The sequence below is a fragment of the Penicillium lagena genome (genome assembly GCF_028827675.1).
Source record: "Penicillium lagena strain IBT 129212 chromosome Unknown utg000005l_segment0_segment0, whole genome shotgun sequence".
In the NCBI taxonomy this organism is placed as follows: domain Eukaryota; kingdom Fungi; phylum Ascomycota; class Eurotiomycetes; order Eurotiales; family Aspergillaceae; genus Penicillium; species Penicillium lagena.
The window spans coordinates 3,279,764-3,299,200 of record NW_026623226.1 but is presented as its reverse complement, the minus strand read 5'-3'; the positions used below and the strand labels follow the sequence as shown (position 1 = coordinate 3,299,200).

Here is a 19,437-nt window from a genome sequence, read left to right as displayed (position 1 = left end):
CCACGACCAACAAGTCATATCTGTCGTATTTTCTGGCCTGGTGGTAATGACGACCCGCGCTCGCCTTGGCAGGTTCCCGGTTTCCGCAACGTGGACCCTGCCTATCAACCTGATGGTTTACATTCGTAGAGCTGCGCAACAGCGGACCAATATGACCTCAGAGATTTACAAGGCTTTACACGAACATGACCGAGTGCAACCCAAAATAGACACGACCAGCGAGAAGTGAGCCGCTGACGCTTAGCTCCAGATACCTAGCGATAAAAGACAATACAGACCGATGCGCTAGTTAAGCAATTTGATAATAATATTGCGTGCAGGTCTGCCTCTTGACGAAAGACCGTTCTAGAATTTCAAAGTCTGATGAATAGCTAACGCCCTAACAGGCGATCGACGCGCCATTAACGAAACTAAATCATACGGTGTGCTTGGTGCTTGGCGATGGACAACCACGCGCATAACCGCTTGCATCGCTCTCCAGTTGGCGATCTCCCAATTGTAGCAAACATTTGAGTGCCCAAACGTGTACCCAGAGACACAGCGAGATTCAGCGGATATATGTATTTGGTCCATGCATCTATGTTCTCTTTCTTTATTCGGGAGGCTGTTCGAATCTATATACTCCGCCCGTCTCAAAAGACAGAAATGTGGATGAGACAGGTACTGGCAATTTGGTGGGTACAACTCACCTGCATCGGAGATCTAAATTAGGGTTGCGGGCGGGAAGTGTGATTCGCTCATCGCTGCCAACGGCTGTGTCTGACATCACTATCGCATTGGCAAAATATGACATCAGGAATTCGATTTGTGGAGAGTTTGTTACGAACCTCGACGTTGTAAGATACGTATATCGCGACAATGACTGACCGGGCGAAGAAAGTGGCAATTATCGGAGCTGGCGCAGCCGGCATGGTAAGGACTCTTCCGCCAGTGTCTATTATTCAGCTCTAAATTTATTTTGCAGTCATGTGCAGCTACTCTGGCGAACCACCCCGACCAATTTGTGGTTACACTGTTCGAGATCGAGTCTCGTACAGGGGGACAAGCAACGTCGATCCCATTGGATGAAAGGAAGCATGGCGCCAAATGGCTGAATGACGGTGTTCAGGGTGGCTCCTCCATATTTCGACACACATTCCGCTTTTTTCGCCGGTATGGTTACGAGCCACAGCCAGTGCAACTACAGGTTGCATTTGGCAAAGGGCGTGATAGCTTCTGGACCAACGTATTTCCCAGTCCGCTGGTCGAGCAGTTCTCTGGTGAAATCAAGAAGCTCGGACGCGTGTTGAAGTGCATCAAGTATTTGATGCCGATCCTTGGTATCTTACCTGTCAAGGCTATCCTGCGGATATCCCGATTCAGTGATGAGTTTAGCAACAAAATGGTGTTGCCCTTGTTAGCTCTGTTTCTGGGTACCGGTAATCAGACCCCAAACGTCTCGAGCGTGCTGCTGGAGCGCCTATTTGACGACCCGCAGATGAAACTGTGGGACTATGACCCAGATACACTTCTGCCTAATCTTCCAACCATGTACACGTTCCCGAATTTGGGAAACTTTTATCGTGACTGGGCAGAAGATCTGGACTCCAAAGGAGTTGAAATTCGATTGAACTGCACTATTGAGATACTAGAGAGAAGTAAAAAAAGCGCCGTGCTGAGGACGCAGTTCCATGATGACCGTTGCCGGGGTGAGACAAATATTGAGACATATGATGAGCTCGTCCTATGCTGCCCGGCGGATGAGGCCAAGAAACTGCTGGATCGACACGCCACCTGGGCAGAGAAGTATGTCCTTGGAGGGGTGAAATTTTACAACGACCTCACCATCACTCACTCAGACTCGAAATATTTTCAACAAATTTTCGAATCGCAGTACTCGCCCGATCTATGTGCTTCGCCTACCTCCGAAACACAGAAAAAACAGATCGCCTTTGCAGAGCAGCAACCGCTTAGCCAAAAGGATGGCTGGCAAGGATTTCAGCCCATGTATTTCACACATTCCTTTCCATCTGATCCAGAAAAAATTGAAATGGGGTTTGACTGCACGAACTATCAACACCAATTCCGCGAGACACTGGGAATGGACCAACCGCCTCTACCCCAGAGCCGACATGTTTTCCAAACAATTTTCTTGAATGACCAACAGCGGAACCTGTGGACATGGAATAATATCGATATGTCGAAGGTCATATCACAGAAATGGTGGCATCAGTTTGGCCATCGGTGGCAGCACTACCTACGTGTCGTTCCAGGAATGATGTTGATCAATGGAACCAACCGAACTTTGTACGCTGGGAGTTGGACAATGGTGGTAAGTCTGATCGAATCCAAACTGTAAATGCTATGCTAAAATTGCGCTGCAGAACATGCATGAAATTGCCTGCATATCTGGAATTGCGGCAGCATACCAATTGGGCGCTGCTTATGAGCCATTCGACGATTTTGCAGAGGATTTCTTTGCCAAGTACCTGCTAGTGTGCCATGGTACCCGGTACAAACGAAGAAAATCCAAGAAAAACTAATAAAAACACAATCCTCCAAGGCCAAAAGTATTTCATAGACCATGAGTTCAATTCAATAACGAGCCTTAATATACATAACGGAAACTCTCTATCTCCCGGTCTGTTTTGCTAGACAGCTCATCGTGCAACTCTTCCGCCTCTGTTAATTGTAATGGTGAACCGTACAGTTGGTCTCGGCGTCGGTTCTCCCAGATGTAGTAGACATATAGGCAGATGAGGAAGAAGATGCCCAAGATAAGGCCAGACATAGAAGCTTTGATACCAGTCTGCAATTCAATCAGCGACCAGAACTTATGAATTTTAGTAAAAGAAGCACACTCACGGGGTAATGAGGATCCTCGGACGCAAGGAAAAATTGTGGTCCAACGATGTTGCCAACACAATATGCGATAAACACCAGTGCACTTACCACACTCTTCTTCGTGAATCCTGCGACGTTGGAGGTGATAAGACTGAGTGCCAGAGGGATGTTGGCAGCAAAGACCGATCCAAAACAGAGGCCAGTCATCTTGCCCGCACGGTTGTCATCGTCCAGTTTCCAGATCATAATCATACCCATCATTGAAACGGCCGTATTTAGAATCATCATTAATATGCGCGTGGAACGCACGAAAGTTGCGATACCCGAAGTTAGAACGAGGAAGACTAGCTGCGCACCTCCGATGGGCATCTGGACTAAGAGCGCGTTGAAGGTAGAGAAGCCGAACCCCGTGATGATGATGGCAGAGAAGCTAGTAAGGCCACCATTACAGAAGTTCACACACAGCGTGTAAAGCACCAAAAACCAGGTCTGAGGATCCTTCAGCGCCATTGGAACTTGGTTCCACTTGAACTTGCCCGTGTCCATGACGCCGGTCTTATTTTCAAGGGTTCGCTGCACTGCAATCGCTCTCTCGGTCCTGCTGAGAAAAAATGCCGTTGCTGGTGAATCCGGCAAGAAGGCAAACAACAATAAGGCATATGCGGCTGTGACGGCACCAAGGACGAGAAATATCAACTGCCAGCTGTTGACACCATTGTTTTGGATCTTCCCGATTCCGTACGCGACGACGCCACCAATAACGTTGGCAAAGGAGTTCCCAATAAACCAAGCAGCTTGTCTCGCAGGCTGCTCTTCTCTCTTATAGAACATTCCCGTGATGAGAGCGAATCCGGGAGCAATAGATGCCTCGCCCACTCCCAGGAAGAATCTGGCCGTCATTAGTCCCCCGAATGACTTGCAAGCCGCGTGGCACATCAAAATACCACCCCACAGAAAGACAGCAACGGCTAAATATTTGCCCAATGGAAGCCGGACAATCAGGTAGGAACTGGGCCAGCTCCAAGCGAGATACCCAAAATAAAATATTGCAGAGGACCATGAATATTGGTCACCATGTAGACCCTTTGGAGGAAACCATTTCATAAGCACCCGATCATAGACCAGTCTTTTAACAAGGAGCACCATACCAAGTCCTGGCGCATGCTGAATAGTGTTGCCTGGCTTAAGGCTAATTTGTCCATGTACTGCAGCATGTAACAGATACCCATCAGAGGAATGAGCCTGTGTGCACCAGTCAGAACCACTGTTCTCGTGCCCGGAAATAGGCAAACTCACAAGAGATCGAGTTTTAGTAGCACTTTTCTTTGCAGTTTAGGGGTGGATTCGACCTCAAGGACCTGGCCAAAGTCGACATCCCGTGCCGTTGAGGTTTCCTCTTCCAGTTTGCCCATATCGGAGGCATTCGTCCCTGGGGGTGAATGTCGTTTCTCCATGGTATTTCGAAAGAAATTAGGGGAATTTGCGATTAAGTAATAATCTTGACAAAATACGGATTAATTTCCTTGGGATAGCTGGGGGGCGGGGGGGTTATGTGTTCAATGTTGACTCCGTCGATTATATCACTTCTGAGGTAGGGGCCCGGGCTGTGCCTATAGCGGAATAGTTGCGATAGCCCGCAGATCAAGTCGCCCTCTCAAAGATAGACGGATCCAAATATCGGCAATCAGCAACAACTATCGACGCCGTCAAATACCGATCACCTTATCCAGAACTCTCATCTGCAGCAAATCCATATCAATATTGTTCTGAACGGGGGCTAGATTAGGGCTCAGCAATCGGCAGTCCAGCCAATGCGCGGGGCCCGTCGGCAACCACCCCAGTTGTTCCTGTCGGCAATCTACCTTGCCTATCAGCGCAGACAACGTCCCAGAAGGATAAAGCAGGGCCGGTTATCAGTAGCAACGCCTTCCCTCTACCCCATACATGGGGTCGTGCGGAGAAAGCCCCACTAGAGATATGATTGGCTTCTTCGCATAGTGGACTGCCGAGGGCCAGTGGTAATCATGCATGAAGCAATGCCCCGGAACGATAGCTCTTGCCGTTCCGCTATCACAGGCCTCGCTTTTTGATATGATTGACTGCTTCGCGTAGTGGTCTGCCGAGGACCAGTGATAATCAGGCATGAAGTCATGTTCCGGAATGATAGCTCTGGCCGTTCCGCTATAACAGGCCCCCTCGTGTTGTGGACCATGTCGGCAAACGCCACGCGGACGGGGTAAATTTATAGGATTGGATATGATTCAGTCTTCGTAATCATACGAACGGTTATCGCTCGCATAGAATGTCCCGACCGCCTCGGCAGTGTAGGCCGGACAGTCCGTCTCAGTCGATTAAATATAGCTTTTCCGCCGCATGAAGCACACACACGATCTAGTCGCAAGTTCACTCGCCCTACGCAGAGTCCCAGACGATCATGACTATCTCAACTATGGCTCCCCAGATTGACGAGGTCCAAGCTGCAGTAGATGCAGCTCTGGAATCACTACACACATCGCTTCGAGAGCTGAACCGGGAGGTATTTTCTTCATGCCCATGGCTTTTTCTTCGTGGCTGACGCATAGCTCTGATCATATATTAGATATGGTCGAACCCTGAACTCGCGTATCAGGAACATCGAGCTCACGATACGATCTGCGATTTCCTGGAAAAACAAGGATTCACAGTGACCCGACATGCGTACGGCCTTGATACGTCTTTTGAAGCCTTAAGCGGAGCTGGGGGGCGGTTGGTCAACTTCAACGCTGAATATGACGCCCTTCCAGACATCGGGCATGCGTGTGGCCATAATCTCATCGCCACTAGCTCCATCGCGGCTTTCCTCGCCTTGTCCTTTGCCTTGAAGAAGTATGGCATTTCCGGGCGAACACAACTCTTAGGGACTCCAGCTGAGGAGAACGGGGGGGTAAAGCAAAGCTTATTGACGCGGGGGCTTACAAGGGAGTGGACATTTCTCTCATGGCGTATGTGGATCTGCTGAAGCCATGGATTTATGACATTCTGACCCCCCTGACAGCCATTCCGGGCCCAAGACACTTTTTCCAGGACAAGAGCCTTCTGATGGCATTGCGGGAACCCTGATGAACGCCCGCAAGCAAGTCAACTGCGAGTTCACGGGCAAGAATGCTCACGCCGGGGGGAATCCCTGGGAAGGAATTAACGCGCTGGATGCCTTGGTCAGTTCATACAACAACGTCGCGGTCTTGCGGCAGCAGCTCCTGCCGGATCAACGCATCCACTGCGCTTTCACCGACACCCCCAAAGTGGCAAACGTTATCCCTGCATACACCAAGGCTTACTGGCAGGTCCGAAGCCCGACCCTCAAGGGACTCAATACCCTGATCACAAAGGTGCGAAACTGCATCGAGGCGGGCGCGCTAGCGACGGGATGCAAGGTCGACATTTCGGAGGAAGAGCTTTACACGGACGTTCGGCTGAACGACACGCTCTGCGAGCGGTATCAGATCCACATGAGACGGTATGGGCGGAAGGTGCTGAAGCGCCACGAAAAAGTCCTGACTGGATCCTCCGACATCGGTATGAATGAAAATGAACGAGAGAGAAGGGCTTGACTGACTGTTGACTGTTGCAGGAAATGTCAGCTACGTGACCCCGACGCTTCACACCATGTTCGGCATCCCCACGCCCGAGAACACATTCCCCCATCATCCCTCGTTCGCCGCCGCCGCGGGCACCGATGAGGCGCATGGGGAGGCAGTCCTAGTGGGCAAATCCCTCGCCCTGATCGGATGGGACATGATCTCGGACGACGCTCTCTTCCAGGCAGCTCAGCAGCAGTGGCAGGAGGAGATCGCGCGGGAAGATTGATACGATACATATGATAGGAACGAAGTTGGGTGGTGTACCTGGTTAACTAGTTAACTAACTAACTATACCTCCTGCGATTACCTAATGTAGAAAGATGGCTGCCCAAGGCATCAGCCCTACCCACAGCGCCCCCACACCTTATCGGTCCATGATTCACCTTTCTCTCTCTCTCTCTCTTTACCTCTACCTCCGTCATCTCCCCCCTGATGCGCTGAAGTCCCCCTCCGTGTTGACTTGAAGTGGTGGGGGAATTGGATCTTCATGTCCGGAAGGAACGCCCCTCGCTCGAAGAAGGGTGAGTTCGAACACCCGGGGAAATCACCTTTTCCCCTCCCCCAAAGACCCTCCCGCGACCCAACCCCGACTGACCCGCCACTCCACCCCCTTCAGGCTGCAGTACCTGCCGCCGACGCAAGGTAAAATGCGGCGAAGAGCGTCCTGTCTGTCGTCGCTGCCTCAACTTACGTCTCGGCTGTGAGTGGGGAGTTCCCGTGAAGCGTGGCCGGAATGCGCAAATCCGCAATCTCCAGCCGGCGGCTCCTCGCGCCCCCGATCTCGCAGCATGGCCGCTCCCCGAGACGAGCGATTTCTTCCCGGTCGACGTGGGAGATTTCCAGCCGGACGTCTTCTTGAATGGCCTGTCGCCCATTTCCTTCGCCGGCAGCACGACTCCTATAGAGACGCAGGTCACCCCCTTCTATCCGCCGGTCGCGTCCCCGGCCCGAATCCCCACTCCTCTTTACCCGGCGTTGACGGCACCCGAGCTCGCTTGCGCCAACTCCCTGACCCTCACCGAACATGACCAGAAATACTTCCAATACTTTCCGTCGTCGTCCATTGTCTATTACTACATGAAAGGATGGAATTGGAGCAGCTTTTGCTTTCTATACCAAGGTCCCGCTGCCACCAACAAGGTGATCATGCGGATGATTCTGGCGCTGTCTGCCAGTGACATGCATCGGAATGGGTTGGTCGTGCGATCGCCGGGACGACCGACAGCGGAGGACCACGGGCGATATCACTACAGCCTGGCCGTCAAAGAGTTCCGGCAGCTGCTTGAGACGCCGCGGCGACAGGTTTCTATTGGTGAATTGGAGATGATCTTTGCGACTATGTTTCTCATGATCACATACGAGTGGCAGTTTGGCCATTCGGTCCGCCATCTCCAGCTTCATCTGCATGGGGTCCGCTCCCTCCTGGAATCACATCCTCAGCTGTTCCGCATCAAAGATGTGAACGACGTGTTCTTATCCTCGGAACGTGGCGATCCAGCCGAAGAAGGAGCCGTCACCAATGTCTCCTTTATCCCGGAGCAGTTCCTTCTCTGGATACTGTCAGTATACCCCCATAAATTGTTTCAGGAATGATTCGCTCATGTTCACTAGGTATATCGATGCCAGCTGCCGGCCCATGGGCTTGACCGAGTCCTTGTACGACTACGTAATGCAATCGGGGAATCCAGCTTTGAGTCCGGATCATCTCCACCGGTGTGCTCGTCTCTGGGGACGATGCTTCTGGGGCGAGCAGTATCCGGACCAGGAGGTGTTGGATGACATTGAGAATTATCGGGCGCTCGAGCTCTTGCACGTCGGCTTCTGTCTACGCTATCAGACGTGGCGGGCACTCGTGGATGCTGGTTCTGACAGCGCGGATACCCCCGACTCCATCTTCCGGGAGATCGTTGCCTCGCGGGAGGTAAGTGTGTCTGAACGACACAAGGCAGTCGCAGCCGGGCTAACACCCCCAGAAATACTCCGATCTCTTCATCACGGCCAAATTTGCCGGGGCCGTCTCCGCCCGACGCACGCTCAACACCATTTACATGGCCGTTTGCACTTTCTATGCTCAGACCCTCCTCCATCACCGGCTCCTGTGCGTGGACAGTGGACCCGCGTCCATCCATCGGCAAGCCACGACTGGCATCGTGGACATTGCCCGCAAGCAATACGCGTCGGATCCGAAACTTTTGCGTCGACTGCATTGGCCGTTGCTGATGGCCGTCATCGAGACCGATGACGCGAACCAACGGACGTGGCTGCGACAGCGCTTGTTCGATCTGCGCAATTTCCACTCGGAATACGTGTGGGCCAACGATGTGGCCGACCAAATCTTAGCTCAACAAGAGGTGAGCCAGGGTCAGCGTGTCAATCTGGCCGAGGTGCTACTCCAGCGGCTTCATGCGCAATGAAGCGGTCGTGGCTTCTTGCTGTTTCTTTGTATAACTACCTAGCGCAATACTATATAGATCCTATAATGTTGGATGTCGACGATTTCACGCCTCACGGATTGTTTTCCAGAAATTATGCGTCGTAGGCAACCTCACCCTGGGCCCTAGTGGCCCGGCCGACAATCACTCGGTCGTTCATCCAACGGTACTTCTCGTGGCCTGTCTCGATTTTGACATGCAAGTGGAACCAGTACTGGCTGGGGTCCACGGGCCCGCCCTCCATCAGTGCGCGCAGCACCTCGGGCGGACCGGCACGAGTGCCTTCGGTACTCTGGAGATGAAGTTAGCCCGCCACTTAAACATTCACGTTGCCCGTTCGCGGGCTCCTACCGGATGTAGAGGAACGCGCCGTCATCGCTCTTGATTACATAGTTGGTGTTGGCATGCGTCGTCTGGTCCTCCTCCACGATCCTATCCAACATCAGAAAGGAGCCTTCGGACATCCCGTAAGTCTCTTACATGAAATCTGCCCCTTCAGGCACGACTTCGCCGTTCAAATACTTGCCGCGCACCAAGCCCAACATGATCGGGACGCAGCGTCGTTGGCCAAAGGGACCATGTCCGATCTCCATAGGCGGATTAACCGTGCATCGCAAGGTAAAGAGGTGCGTGAGAGTCGGCGGAGGCGCAAGGGTCTCCATTTTGTCAGTGTGTGAAGAGGTGGAAAGACGAAGGGACCCCCGCCGCTCCACCATTCTGATCGGGAGAAGTAAAGCCGCGAAAATGGCTTGTTACTGGCCTTTTTGGCAGAAGAAACTAGTACTACCACAAGGGCCGGGAAAATTCTTTTCGTATCATCCTTGGATCGGATCTATATCATGGACTCGTCTTCTCGCTGTCGTCCTGGCCAAGAATGAATGTATCAAGCAACAAACGCGCCAAACCAAAATCTATTTTATTCTTGTCCTCCTAACTGCCCCACCGATCCTTTTCTTTTTTAAATCAACAGTAGGGATATATCCGGAAATGATGTCATTGAAATATATACCAATGCAGGTGGGAGACTCATGTCCAGCCTAGTTGAACACAACGGTCTTGTGTCCATTGAGCAGCACCCGGTGCTCCGTCACGTACTTGACCGCGGTGGCCAACACGTTGCTCTCCACGTTGCTTCCGGCGTGCGTCAGCTCCTTGGGACTCATGGCGTGGTTAACCCGCACCACATTCTGCTCGATAATGGGACCTTCATCCAGGTCGCTGGTCACGAAATGGGCCGTGGCACCGATGATCTTGACACCGCGATCGTAGGCCTGATGGTAGGGCTTGGCGCCCTTGAAAGAGGGCAGAAAGCTGTGGTGGATATTGATGATGCGGCCGGACATGGCCTGGCACAAAGTTGGCGACAGGACCTGCATGTAGCGCGCCAGCACGATAAGATCAACGTTGTACTGTTTGACCAATTCCAGAATCCGGGCTTCCTGCTGCGGCTTGGTGTCGGCTGTGACGGGAAGGTGTTGGAAGGGAATGTTGTAGGTGGCAGCAAGGGCAGCAAAGTCGGGGTGGTTCGACACAATCAGCGGCACCTCAATGTTTAGTTGGCCGGTGGACTGGCGGAAGAGGAGATCGTTGAGACAGTGGCCGATCTTGGAGACCATGATCAGCACCCGGGGCTTCTTCGAGGCCGGGTATATATCAAAGTCCATTGAAAACGACTGCGCTGTGGCCTCAAAGGTCGAGCGCAGCTGGTCGACCTCGATGATGGCATCCTCGGAAGCGGGCACGACATGCACGCGCATAAAAAAGCGCTGGGAGCTCGGGTCGCCGAATTGCGATGAGTCAACGATATTGAGGTTGTGCTGGACCAGGAACGCGGTGACCGCGTGCACGATCCCGGGGCGATCCGGGCTGGAGATGGTGAGAACGAAGCTGGGAGGCATGTTGAATGGCCACTTAGTGGAAATGCTTGTTGACAACGTTCGAAGTGTGTGTGTGTGACGAAGAAGGAAGGAAGAACGAACGAAAGACCAGCCCACTTTTCTTGTCCCGGGGTGAGTCAGCCAATAACCAGGGCTCCTTCGATCCACTTTCATTGAGTTTCTTCAATAACACTGCCCGACGTGGTAAGTATTCACCTCCACACCTCACACCTCACCTCTTCTCTCCCTGGCTGAGGCTTTCACCGTCGGACCAGTTCGCCACGGACTTCATCTGCTCGTCGCATTCGGCTGTAACGGCCTCATTACCCCCCCATGGCGGTCTCATGTTGACGCGGGTCATTTAGCCGCGACCCCTTGGGGCTGGCGGTGCGGGGAGGCCCAGATTACCGGCATGCCAAGGCATCATCAAGCAGGGATCCTGGCTGCAGAACAGCACGGATCCTGTGGCAGACTCTCGAGGGCTCTGCTCCGTGTCCCCGGAGTACTCTGCATCCTCTTCTCCATGGGGAAATCGCTCTATGATCTTTGCAACACGGCCATGAGGTCCGTGGAGCCGTCGAGAGGAAATTGGATGGCTTCGTCGTGTCAACACAATATAAAAAGGCCTCCCGAACGGCCATTTTATCCCGTCCCTCATCAATTCAGCAATCTTTCATTCCCGTTGGCTCTAGCAGCAGCATTCTCGCCGCCATGGCCGCCGCAATCTCATACCGCATTTACAAGAATGCTCTTTTTTCTCCGCCTTGTTGGCGACCGTTAAGGCCCAGCAGGCGGGCACTTTGACTGCCGAGACTCACCCGTCCTTGACCTGGTCCAAGTGCACCAGCGGAGGCAGCTGCACGTCCCAGACCGGCTCCGTGGTGATCGATGCCAACTGGCGCTGGGTCCACTCGGTCAATAGCAGCACCAATTGCTATACGGGTAATACATGGGATGCCACGCTCTGCCCGGACGACGAGACCTGTGCTGCCAATTGCGCGCTGGACGGGGCCGACTACTCAGGCACCTATGGCGTCACCACCAGCGGCGACTCCCTGCGTCTGGACTTTGTCACGCAGTCAGCCAACAAGAATGTCGGCTCTCGTCTGTACCTGATGGAGGACACCACTACCTACCAGACCTTCCAGCTGCTGAACCAGGAGTTCACCTTTGACGTTGACGTCTCCCAACTGCCTTGCGGTCTGAATGGCGCCCTCTACTTTGTGGACATGGATACCGACGGTGGTATGTCGCGATTCCCCACCAACAAGGCCGGCGCCAAATACGGCACCGGATACTGCGATTCGCAGTGCCCGCGAGATCTCAAGTTCATCGATGGTGCGGCGAACTCGGAGGGTTGGACTCCGTCGAGCAATAACGCCAACACGGGCCTGGGCGAGTACGGCTCCTGCTGTGCCGAAATGGACATTTGGGAGGCCAACTCGATCTCGAATGCCGTCACTCCCCACCCCTGCGATACCCCAAGCCAGGTCAAGTGCGACGATAATGCCTGCGGTGGTACGTATAGCACCGACCGCTATGGTGGCACTTGCGATCCTGATGGGTGTGACTTCAACCCGTACCGCATGGGCAACCACTCCTTCTACGGCCCGAACGAGATTGTCGATACTACATCCGTCTTCACTGTAGTAACTCAGTTCATTACCGATGACGGAACGTCCTCCGGAACCCTGTCTGAGATCAAGCGATTCTACGTCCAGAATGGCGTCGTCATTCCCCAGTCGGAGTCCACTGTCAGCGGCGTGAGCGGCAATTCCATCACTACCGAATTCTGCACGGCCCAGAAGGCCGCTTTTGGTGGCGAGGATTCGTTCAGTCTGCATGGAGGACTCGCAGGCATGAGCGCTGGTTTGGCGGACGGCATGGTCTTGGTCCTGAGTCTCTGGGATGATTACTATGCCGATATGCTCTGGCTTGACAGCACTTATCCTACTAATGACACTACGACTACGCCCGGTGCTGCTCGCGGTACTTGTGACATCTCTTCCGGCGACCCTGCCACTGTCGAGAGCGATAGCCCCAACGCCTATGTGATCTACTCGAACATCAAGGTAGGCCCGATTGGCTCCACCTTCAGCTCTGGCTCCACTGGCTCCTCTAGCTCCAGTTCGACCACCACGACCGCCAAGTCTACTACGACCACCAAGTCCACTTCTACCACCAAGTCTACTACGACTACTACTACCGCTGGTTCTAGCAGTACCGGGGCCGCTCACTGGAGTCAGTGCGGTGGCATTGGCTGGACTGGCCCAACCACCTGCGTCAGCCCCTATACTTGCCAGGCGCAGAATTCGTACTACTCGCAGTGCCTGTAGACGGGGTAGTTTAGAAAAATCCAGTGGCGGAGAGAAGCAGCGGGGAGATGTTGACAGATGAGATGAATGGATGTATCGAGTTCGAGTCGCTCGTTAGTTGATTAGTTGTTGAATCGAAACAGTTTCTTGAGAATCCTTGATCCAGATGTATAATCCGACATCCTTAGGGCTGATTCAGTCTGCTGTAGATCCGATTATCATGAATTTCGTTAGCCAATGCTATACGACGATGTTTATGCTCACCCGATTCGTTTCTGCAGGTTCCAGGTCCCTGTCAGCGCTAAGCCCCGCCATGTAACTCCTCAACTCCTGTGGCGCGACCCTGCAATACTTTGTTCATTCTCCACCATGCATGTCAGCGCTATGCGGAGGTTTCCCCGACTACTGCACGAAGATTCCATTGCATCCGGTTTGCGAACGCTACCAGCGCCACGCCTCGGCATAGCCCTTGTTTCAGGCTTAATGAGTGGAAATTGTCTTTGCGGGGTTGCAGAATGAAGCATATAGTTTTCTCGTGCCAAACCTGGCGTGCATGAAGAGAAGAAGGAACTCAACGTCAAGGCCGTTGCGAATGCTTTGAACGGCCAAGCTCTTTAGCCCTGAGGATCTGCCGACGAACCTATACAAACCCTGCTTGCTTAAGCATTTTAGTTGCACAAAGATGATGATCATTCCTGTTCTTGTCCCGGGTCTCGCGTGGAAATCAGTCGCGGGATGACAGACATGGGGGCCTGGCAAATGTCGCTGCAGACTGGGATATAGCCTGGTCGCTTGGAAAAGTATAATTATGGCATCGCAGTTAGTGCTACTCTTCCCCTTTGGGTCCGGAATATCCTCCATGTCAGTTGAGTTCTGTATTGGTCTTTGCCTACGCCATGTGCTGGCAACGCCTCCTGCGCTTCCTCGCTCATCTCGATATTTCACCTCCACCGGACTCTAAGTTCCGTGTCCAATATAGCTCATGTCAATTTGCGGGGCACATTCTGTTCTTGCGTCAGTGGTTCATGTCCCAAAGACCGTTTCTGACGACTCAACAATCAAACGGCAGACGGTCCGAAGCACCTGCTGGTATACCCAAAATCTGCAATTCTTCCGGAAGCAAGGACAGTTGCTTCAACCGGGAAACCTGAAGCGGTTGCAATGCCGCGGAGAAAAGGGACACTTCCCAGCTCCGAAACTTGACTTCAATCCCTGAAAGGAGATGTATAAGTTGCACGAAGATCACCCTTTCCGGTATATCAACACTCTCAAGCTTTCAGGTAATCATCTTTATCTTCATTACCATGAGATACACTCACCTACTCGTGGCCAGTGCCGCCAGTCTGGCGCTCGCGGCACCTCGGAGCCATTCCAAACGATCCTCGTCCTTTGTTTGTACGTGCACAACCATGATGGCTGTAATGGAGTTAACTAGTCTATTCCAGGGTTTGGCTCCAGTGAGTCTGGGGCGGAGTTTGGCACCGCGAATATCCCGGGCGCGCTGGGGACCGACTACATTTGGCCGGATACTGCCGGTATCCAGACTCTGCGTAATGCCGGCATGAACATTTTTCGCGTCCCATTCTTGATGGAGCGATTGGTGCCTACCGAGATGACAGGAAGTCCGAACCAGACCTATCTGGCCGGCCTGGTCAGCGTACGTTAGTTCCTGCCTTGAATGCAATTCATGCTGATCAACTCCAGACGGTGGAGTTTATCACATCCACCGGTGCATACGCCATTATTGATCCTCACAACTACGGGCGATAGTGAGTTAATGCCCCCAATGGATATTCGGAAGCTCTACTCACCGAGGTATCAGCTACGGTAACATCATCAACTCCACGAGCGACTTTGCGGCGTTTTGGACCACAGTGGCGACGCAGTTCGCATCGAATGACAAGGCCATCTTCGACACTAGTATGGACTCTTCTGTCCCTTTGGACGATTAAGACTGACCTATGCAGATAATGAGTTCAACACGGAGGATCAGACGCTGGTCCTTGACCTCAATCAGGCCGCCATTAACGCTATCCGCGCCGCCGGTGCCACTTCGCAGTATATCTTTGTAGAGGGCAACTCCTGGAGTGGTGCTTGGACCTGGACATCTGTCAACACCAATCTGGTTGCTCTGACCGACCCCCAGAACAAGATCGTCTACGAGATGCACCAGTATCTCGATTCGGACGGGTCGGGCACGTCTGACGTCTGTGTCAATACCACCATCGGCCAGGATCGCATGGAGGATGCCACCCAGTGGCTGCAACAAAATGGGAAACTCGGGTTCTTGGGCGAATTCGCCGGTGGTGCTAACTCGGTCTGTCAGAGCGCCGTGACCGGGATGCTGGACTACCTGCAGGAGAACAGCAATGTCTGGCTCGGGGCATCCTGGTGGTCTGCGGGTCCCTGGTGGGCAGACTATATCTTTTCTATGGAGCCGCCTTCTGGGACTGCCTATACGTACTATCTGGATATCCTTTCGGCTTACTTCCCGGGCAGCTCGACAACAACGACGACGACAACGACCATCACCGCCACCAGCACCACCACCACCAGGACCACTACCACTACCAAGCCCACCACCACCACTACCAAGTCTACTACTACCACCACCTCGGCTGGTTCAAGCAGCACCGGGGCCGCTCACTGGGGTCAGTGCGGTGGCATTGGCTGGACTGGGGCGACGACGTGTGTCAGCCCGTATACCTGCCAGGAGCAGAACTCCTACTACTCGCAGTGCCTGTAATTAGCTCCCACGTGTCCCAGGAATATGACATGATGGTCTCTCTCCTTGATGATTTCGTACACGACCGTAGGGATCACGTGGTTAGGGTTGCCAAGTAACGCGGGATCCTCCCCGGCTCTTCGCTTCTCCGGTTCTGCCGCCCCGAGCTGCCGGTACATGATGTTTGTACTGGTTTGCCCCACGTCTTTGCTCTCCATCAGCCCAACATGTTCTTCTCGACATGCTCCCCGCGGCTTTACGGCCTTGGCTTATCTGCTCTCGTCATCGTAATTATTCCCGCGGCTTCTCCCACTCGCCCATCGCAAGCATGAAACACCATTTGATGGTCGGCACCTGGACCGCCCCTGGGCGCATCTACACCGTGCAGTTCGATGATGAGGCCCTCACCCTCGACTTGGTCAAGAAGACCGACATTCCCGAGGCGGAGCCCATCTCGTGGATGACCTTCTCACACGATAAAAAGGCCATCTATGGTGCCGCCATGAAGAAGTGGAACAGCTTCGCCGTCCGCAGCCCGACCGAGATCGTGCATCAAGTGTCGCACCCGGTCGCCGGTCACCGTCCGTTACCCCAGACTCTCTCTCTCATGTTCGGTCACTGATGAACTGGTCATACATACAGCCCAGGCCGCCAGCAGTGAGACGAACACGCGTGCCATCTTCGTGCTAGCTGCCCACAAGCCGCCGTATAACGTGTACGGTAACCCCTTCTACAAGTATGCCGGGTATGGCAATGTCTTCTCAGTGAAGTCGGACGGCGCGCTGGACGCCAACGTCCAGAACTACGAGTATGAGCCCAACACGGGCATCCACGGCATGGTGTTCGACCCGACCGAGACCTATCTGTATTCGGCGGACCTACAGGCCAACAAGATCTGGACGCACAAGAAGGATGCCCAGACCGGCCAGCTCGAGCTTGTCGACTGCCTCGAGGCGCCCTCGCCTGGCGACCATCCGCGCTGGGTCGAGATGCACCCCAGCGGCAAATACCTGTATGCGCTGATGGAGGCGGGCAACCGTCTGGCCGTCTACGTGATCGACGAGCGCACCCACAAGCCGGTGTTTACGCACATCACCTACCCGCTTCTGCCCTCCGGTGCGTCCCACACTGCTCTCTCCTCTCATCTCTGCTGATCATCGTCCAGGCCTTCCCCCGCGCAACAAGTACCGCGGCGACGTGACCTTCACCACGCACAGCGGGAAGTATCTATTCGCCACCACCCGGTCCAATCACTTCGACGTGACGGGCTACATCACCGCGTTCAAGCTAGGCCCAAGCGGCGAGATCGAAAAGCAGTTGTTCATCAACCCGACCTCGACCAGTGGCGGACACTCGAACGCCGTCAGCCCGTGTGACTTCAGCGACGAGTGGCTGGCGCTGTGTGATGACCAGCTCGGCTTCGTGGAGATGTATCGATGGCGCGATGAGAAGCTGGCCCGGGTGGCACGTGTAGACATTCCGGAGCAGGGCTTTGGCATGAATGCGATCTGGTATGATTAGGCACACAAGAATAACTGATAGATTAAAAAATAATGGTCATAAAATCCGTTCTCCCGTCAAGTAGTATTAGTTGCAGTATATACATTCTTCTGCTCGGGATGTGACCATCCGCGGTACCGAGTTATCGGCAGTTGGTTGCCTCTTCCCCCGGTATCTTCCCCCGGCGATTTTCCGCTCGACTTTGAGCTATACTTGACTGGACCTCGCCTTCTTTTTATGATGATAATGATGATTCTTCTTCTTTCACTACCCAATTGACCTTTCTAGCCCATCTACTTCATCACATAAACACGCTAATTCAAAATGCCCTCATCCGGCCTCCTTTGGGTGACGATGCAGCCCCAAGCGTCGCTGCCAGACACCCAATTCCACGACTGGTACAACAATGAGCATGGCCCGCTGCGTCTGCGTCTCCCCTTCGTCACCAACGGTTTCCGCTTCCGCGCGACCGACGGGCTCCAGCCCGAGTACGTGGCGCTTTACGATATCACGGACATGGACGAGTTGACCCGCGAGACCTACCTGTCGCTGCGCACCGATGTGATCAAGACCGAGCGCGAGAAGAAGACTATGGCCCAGATCGACGTCGGGCGCAAGCTGTACGACCTCGCCGATGAGCGTCGCCACCCGGACTTCCGCCCGCTCGAGTTCCAAGCCGATGTCGATGCCGAGACCCACGGCAGCGTGCTGGTGGCCGTCACCGTCGCCACGCACCCCGACCCAGCGAAGCAGGCCGAGCTGGAGCGCTGGTACCGCGAGGAACACTACGAGATGCTCTCCAAAGTTCCCGGATGGCGTCGCAGTCGTCGCTTCGTGACCGCCGCCATTGACTCGGGTGCCCCGCGCGAGTCGCTCGCCCTGCACGAGTATGCGCCTGTCAACGGCCTGGGTGGCCCGGCACACAAGGCGGCAATGAACACCCTATGGGGTCAGCGTCTCATGGGCGATGTTGTGACATCCAAGAAGCGCCGCGTGTATCAGTGGTACTACACGTTTGGCCCAGCTCCGCGGGAGCTGTGCTCGTTGGCTAAGCCGGACGTTGTCGGGCCCTGGACTTCCAACGACGGAAAAACTCACACCATTCCCTCACCTTCGCGGCCCGCCCTGGAGTCGTTTGTCACTACAGCTGATGGGGTCGAGCTCCCCTACCGGTTGGAGGGCACGACCGACCCCAATGCGCCCGTGGTGGTGCTCAGCAACTCGATTCTGGTCAACTGGAACATCTGGGACCGCTTTGTCGATGCCTTCTTCGCCCGAAAGCAGAACCAGCGTTACCGAGTCTTGCGCTATCTGACACGCGGCCGCCGCTCACCGAGTGGCGAGCAGCCGGTCAACATCGACCTACTAGCCTCCGACTTGGCTACACTGCTGGATGCCTTGCGGGTGCCGCCCAAGGCTGCGCGCCTGATTGGGGTCAGCCTGGGCGGTGTTACGGTGCTCAACACCTCTCTCCTCTACCCGTCCCGCGTTGCGGCCTTTATCGCCTGCGACACTAACTCGTCCGCCCCGGAGTCCAACCGCAAGGCCTGGGGAGACCGCGTTGCCATGTGTGAGCAGGAAGGCGCTACGGACCCGGCCACGAAGGAGCCCATTGTGGGTGAAAATCTGGCCGAGGTGACGACGCGGCGCTGGTTTGTCCCGGAATCTTACGAGACCCAACCGGAGGTGCTCGCCCCCGTCAAGGAAGCGGTGCGCACCAACAGCCTGAAGGGCTTCGCCCACAGCGTGGAGGCGCTGTGCGCTTATGATATCCGCGAGCGCATGGCTTCTGCCACTGTTCCCGGTCTGTTTGTAGCGGGGGCTAACGACGGAGTCCTCCCGCAGACCATGCGGAAGATGGCTGCTGACCTGCGTGGTGGCGCCGAGCTCAAAATCATCGACCAGGCTGGCCATCTCCCCATGGTCGAGCAGCCCGTGGCCTTTGCGGACGTGGTGACGGAGTTCCTGGGCAAGATTGATGGCTAAATTCGCTTGCATTGGGCTATATATATTTGTAGATAAATTGGTACCATAGCGAAATGATTGATGTGTTTTATGGTTTTTATTGTTGTCCTGGCGCCATCCTGGCATCAGAGTGACGTCTCGCCATTTCAATCCCCCTGTCCGTGGGGCGCCTTCCATTAT

General features: G+C 54.2%; 10 protein-coding genes across 10 annotated transcripts; 7 read left to right on the top strand and 3 right to left on the bottom strand.

Moving 5' to 3' along the window:
* Nucleotides 1-858: 858 nt before the first annotated feature.
* On the top strand, nucleotides 859-2,522 carry N7510_008091 (putative flavin-containing amine oxidasedehydrogenase; the record flags this gene model as incomplete). Its single annotated transcript, XM_056980016.1, has 3 exons — nucleotides 859-912; nucleotides 965-2,311; nucleotides 2,364-2,522. The coding sequence occupies 3 exons, from the start codon at nucleotides 859-861 to the stop codon at nucleotides 2,520-2,522; spliced, it is 1,560 nt and encodes a 519-aa protein (XP_056833059.1).
* A 65-nt stretch (nucleotides 2,523-2,587) lies between these two features.
* Nucleotides 2,588-4,277, bottom strand: N7510_008090 (uncharacterized protein; the record flags this gene model as incomplete). The annotated part of the gene is made up of 4 exons (XM_056980015.1): nucleotides 2,588-2,788; nucleotides 2,845-3,906; nucleotides 3,972-4,065; nucleotides 4,120-4,277. 4 exons carry the CDS (start codon nucleotides 4,275-4,277, stop codon nucleotides 2,588-2,590), a joined length of 1,515 nt encoding a protein of 504 aa, XP_056833058.1.
* A 995-nt stretch (nucleotides 4,278-5,272) lies between these two features.
* On the top strand, nucleotides 5,273-6,669 carry N7510_008089 (M20 family metallopeptidase; the record flags this gene model as incomplete). The annotated part of the gene is made up of 4 exons (XM_056980014.1): nucleotides 5,273-5,359; nucleotides 5,423-5,804; nucleotides 5,887-6,378; nucleotides 6,434-6,669. 4 exons carry the CDS (start codon nucleotides 5,273-5,275, stop codon nucleotides 6,667-6,669), a joined length of 1,197 nt encoding a protein of 398 aa, XP_056833057.1.
* Nucleotides 6,670-6,930: 261 nt separating this feature from the next.
* Nucleotides 6,931-8,857, top strand: N7510_008088 (Zn(II)2Cys6 transcription factor; the record flags this gene model as incomplete). The annotated part of the gene is made up of 4 exons (XM_056980013.1): nucleotides 6,931-6,964; nucleotides 7,060-8,002; nucleotides 8,055-8,364; nucleotides 8,417-8,857. The coding sequence occupies 4 exons, from the start codon at nucleotides 6,931-6,933 to the stop codon at nucleotides 8,855-8,857; spliced, it is 1,728 nt and encodes a 575-aa protein (XP_056833056.1).
* A 112-nt stretch (nucleotides 8,858-8,969) lies between these two features.
* N7510_008087 (DUF3237 domain-containing protein) lies at nucleotides 8,970-9,537 on the bottom strand (the record flags this gene model as incomplete). The annotated part of the gene is made up of 3 exons (XM_056980012.1): nucleotides 8,970-9,165; nucleotides 9,227-9,307; nucleotides 9,356-9,537. 3 exons carry the CDS (start codon nucleotides 9,535-9,537, stop codon nucleotides 8,970-8,972), a joined length of 459 nt encoding a protein of 152 aa, XP_056833055.1.
* A 375-nt stretch (nucleotides 9,538-9,912) lies between these two features.
* Nucleotides 9,913-10,773, bottom strand: N7510_008086 (formyltetrahydrofolate deformylase; the record flags this gene model as incomplete). The annotated part of the gene is made up of 1 exon (XM_056980011.1): nucleotides 9,913-10,773. One exon carries the CDS (start codon nucleotides 10,771-10,773, stop codon nucleotides 9,913-9,915), a length of 861 nt encoding a protein of 286 aa, XP_056833054.1.
* Nucleotides 10,774-11,164: 391 nt separating this feature from the next.
* cbhB (putative 1,4-beta-D-glucan-cellobiohydrolyase) lies at nucleotides 11,165-13,088 on the top strand (the record flags this gene model as incomplete). The annotated part of the gene is made up of 2 exons (XM_056980010.1): nucleotides 11,165-11,320; nucleotides 11,451-13,088. The coding sequence occupies 2 exons, from the start codon at nucleotides 11,165-11,167 to the stop codon at nucleotides 13,086-13,088; spliced, it is 1,794 nt and encodes a 597-aa protein (XP_056833053.1).
* A 1,283-nt stretch (nucleotides 13,089-14,371) lies between these two features.
* egl2 (putative endoglucanase) lies at nucleotides 14,372-15,813 on the top strand (the record flags this gene model as incomplete). The annotated part of the gene is made up of 5 exons (XM_056980009.1): nucleotides 14,372-14,462; nucleotides 14,513-14,724; nucleotides 14,772-14,836; nucleotides 14,890-14,987; nucleotides 15,035-15,813. 5 exons carry the CDS (start codon nucleotides 14,372-14,374, stop codon nucleotides 15,811-15,813), a joined length of 1,245 nt encoding a protein of 414 aa, XP_056833052.1.
* Nucleotides 15,814-16,120: 307 nt separating this feature from the next.
* Nucleotides 16,121-17,313, top strand: N7510_008083 (lactonase family protein; the record flags this gene model as incomplete). The annotated part of the gene is made up of 3 exons (XM_056980008.1): nucleotides 16,121-16,373; nucleotides 16,435-16,908; nucleotides 16,958-17,313. 3 exons carry the CDS (start codon nucleotides 16,121-16,123, stop codon nucleotides 17,311-17,313), a joined length of 1,083 nt encoding a protein of 360 aa, XP_056833051.1.
* A 303-nt stretch (nucleotides 17,314-17,616) lies between these two features.
* Nucleotides 17,617-19,278, top strand: N7510_008082 (putative alpha/beta hydrolase; the record flags this gene model as incomplete). Its single annotated transcript, XM_056980007.1, has 1 exon — nucleotides 17,617-19,278. The coding sequence occupies one exon, from the start codon at nucleotides 17,617-17,619 to the stop codon at nucleotides 19,276-19,278; it is 1,662 nt and encodes a 553-aa protein (XP_056833050.1).
* Between the last annotated feature and the right edge of the window lie 159 nt (nucleotides 19,279-19,437).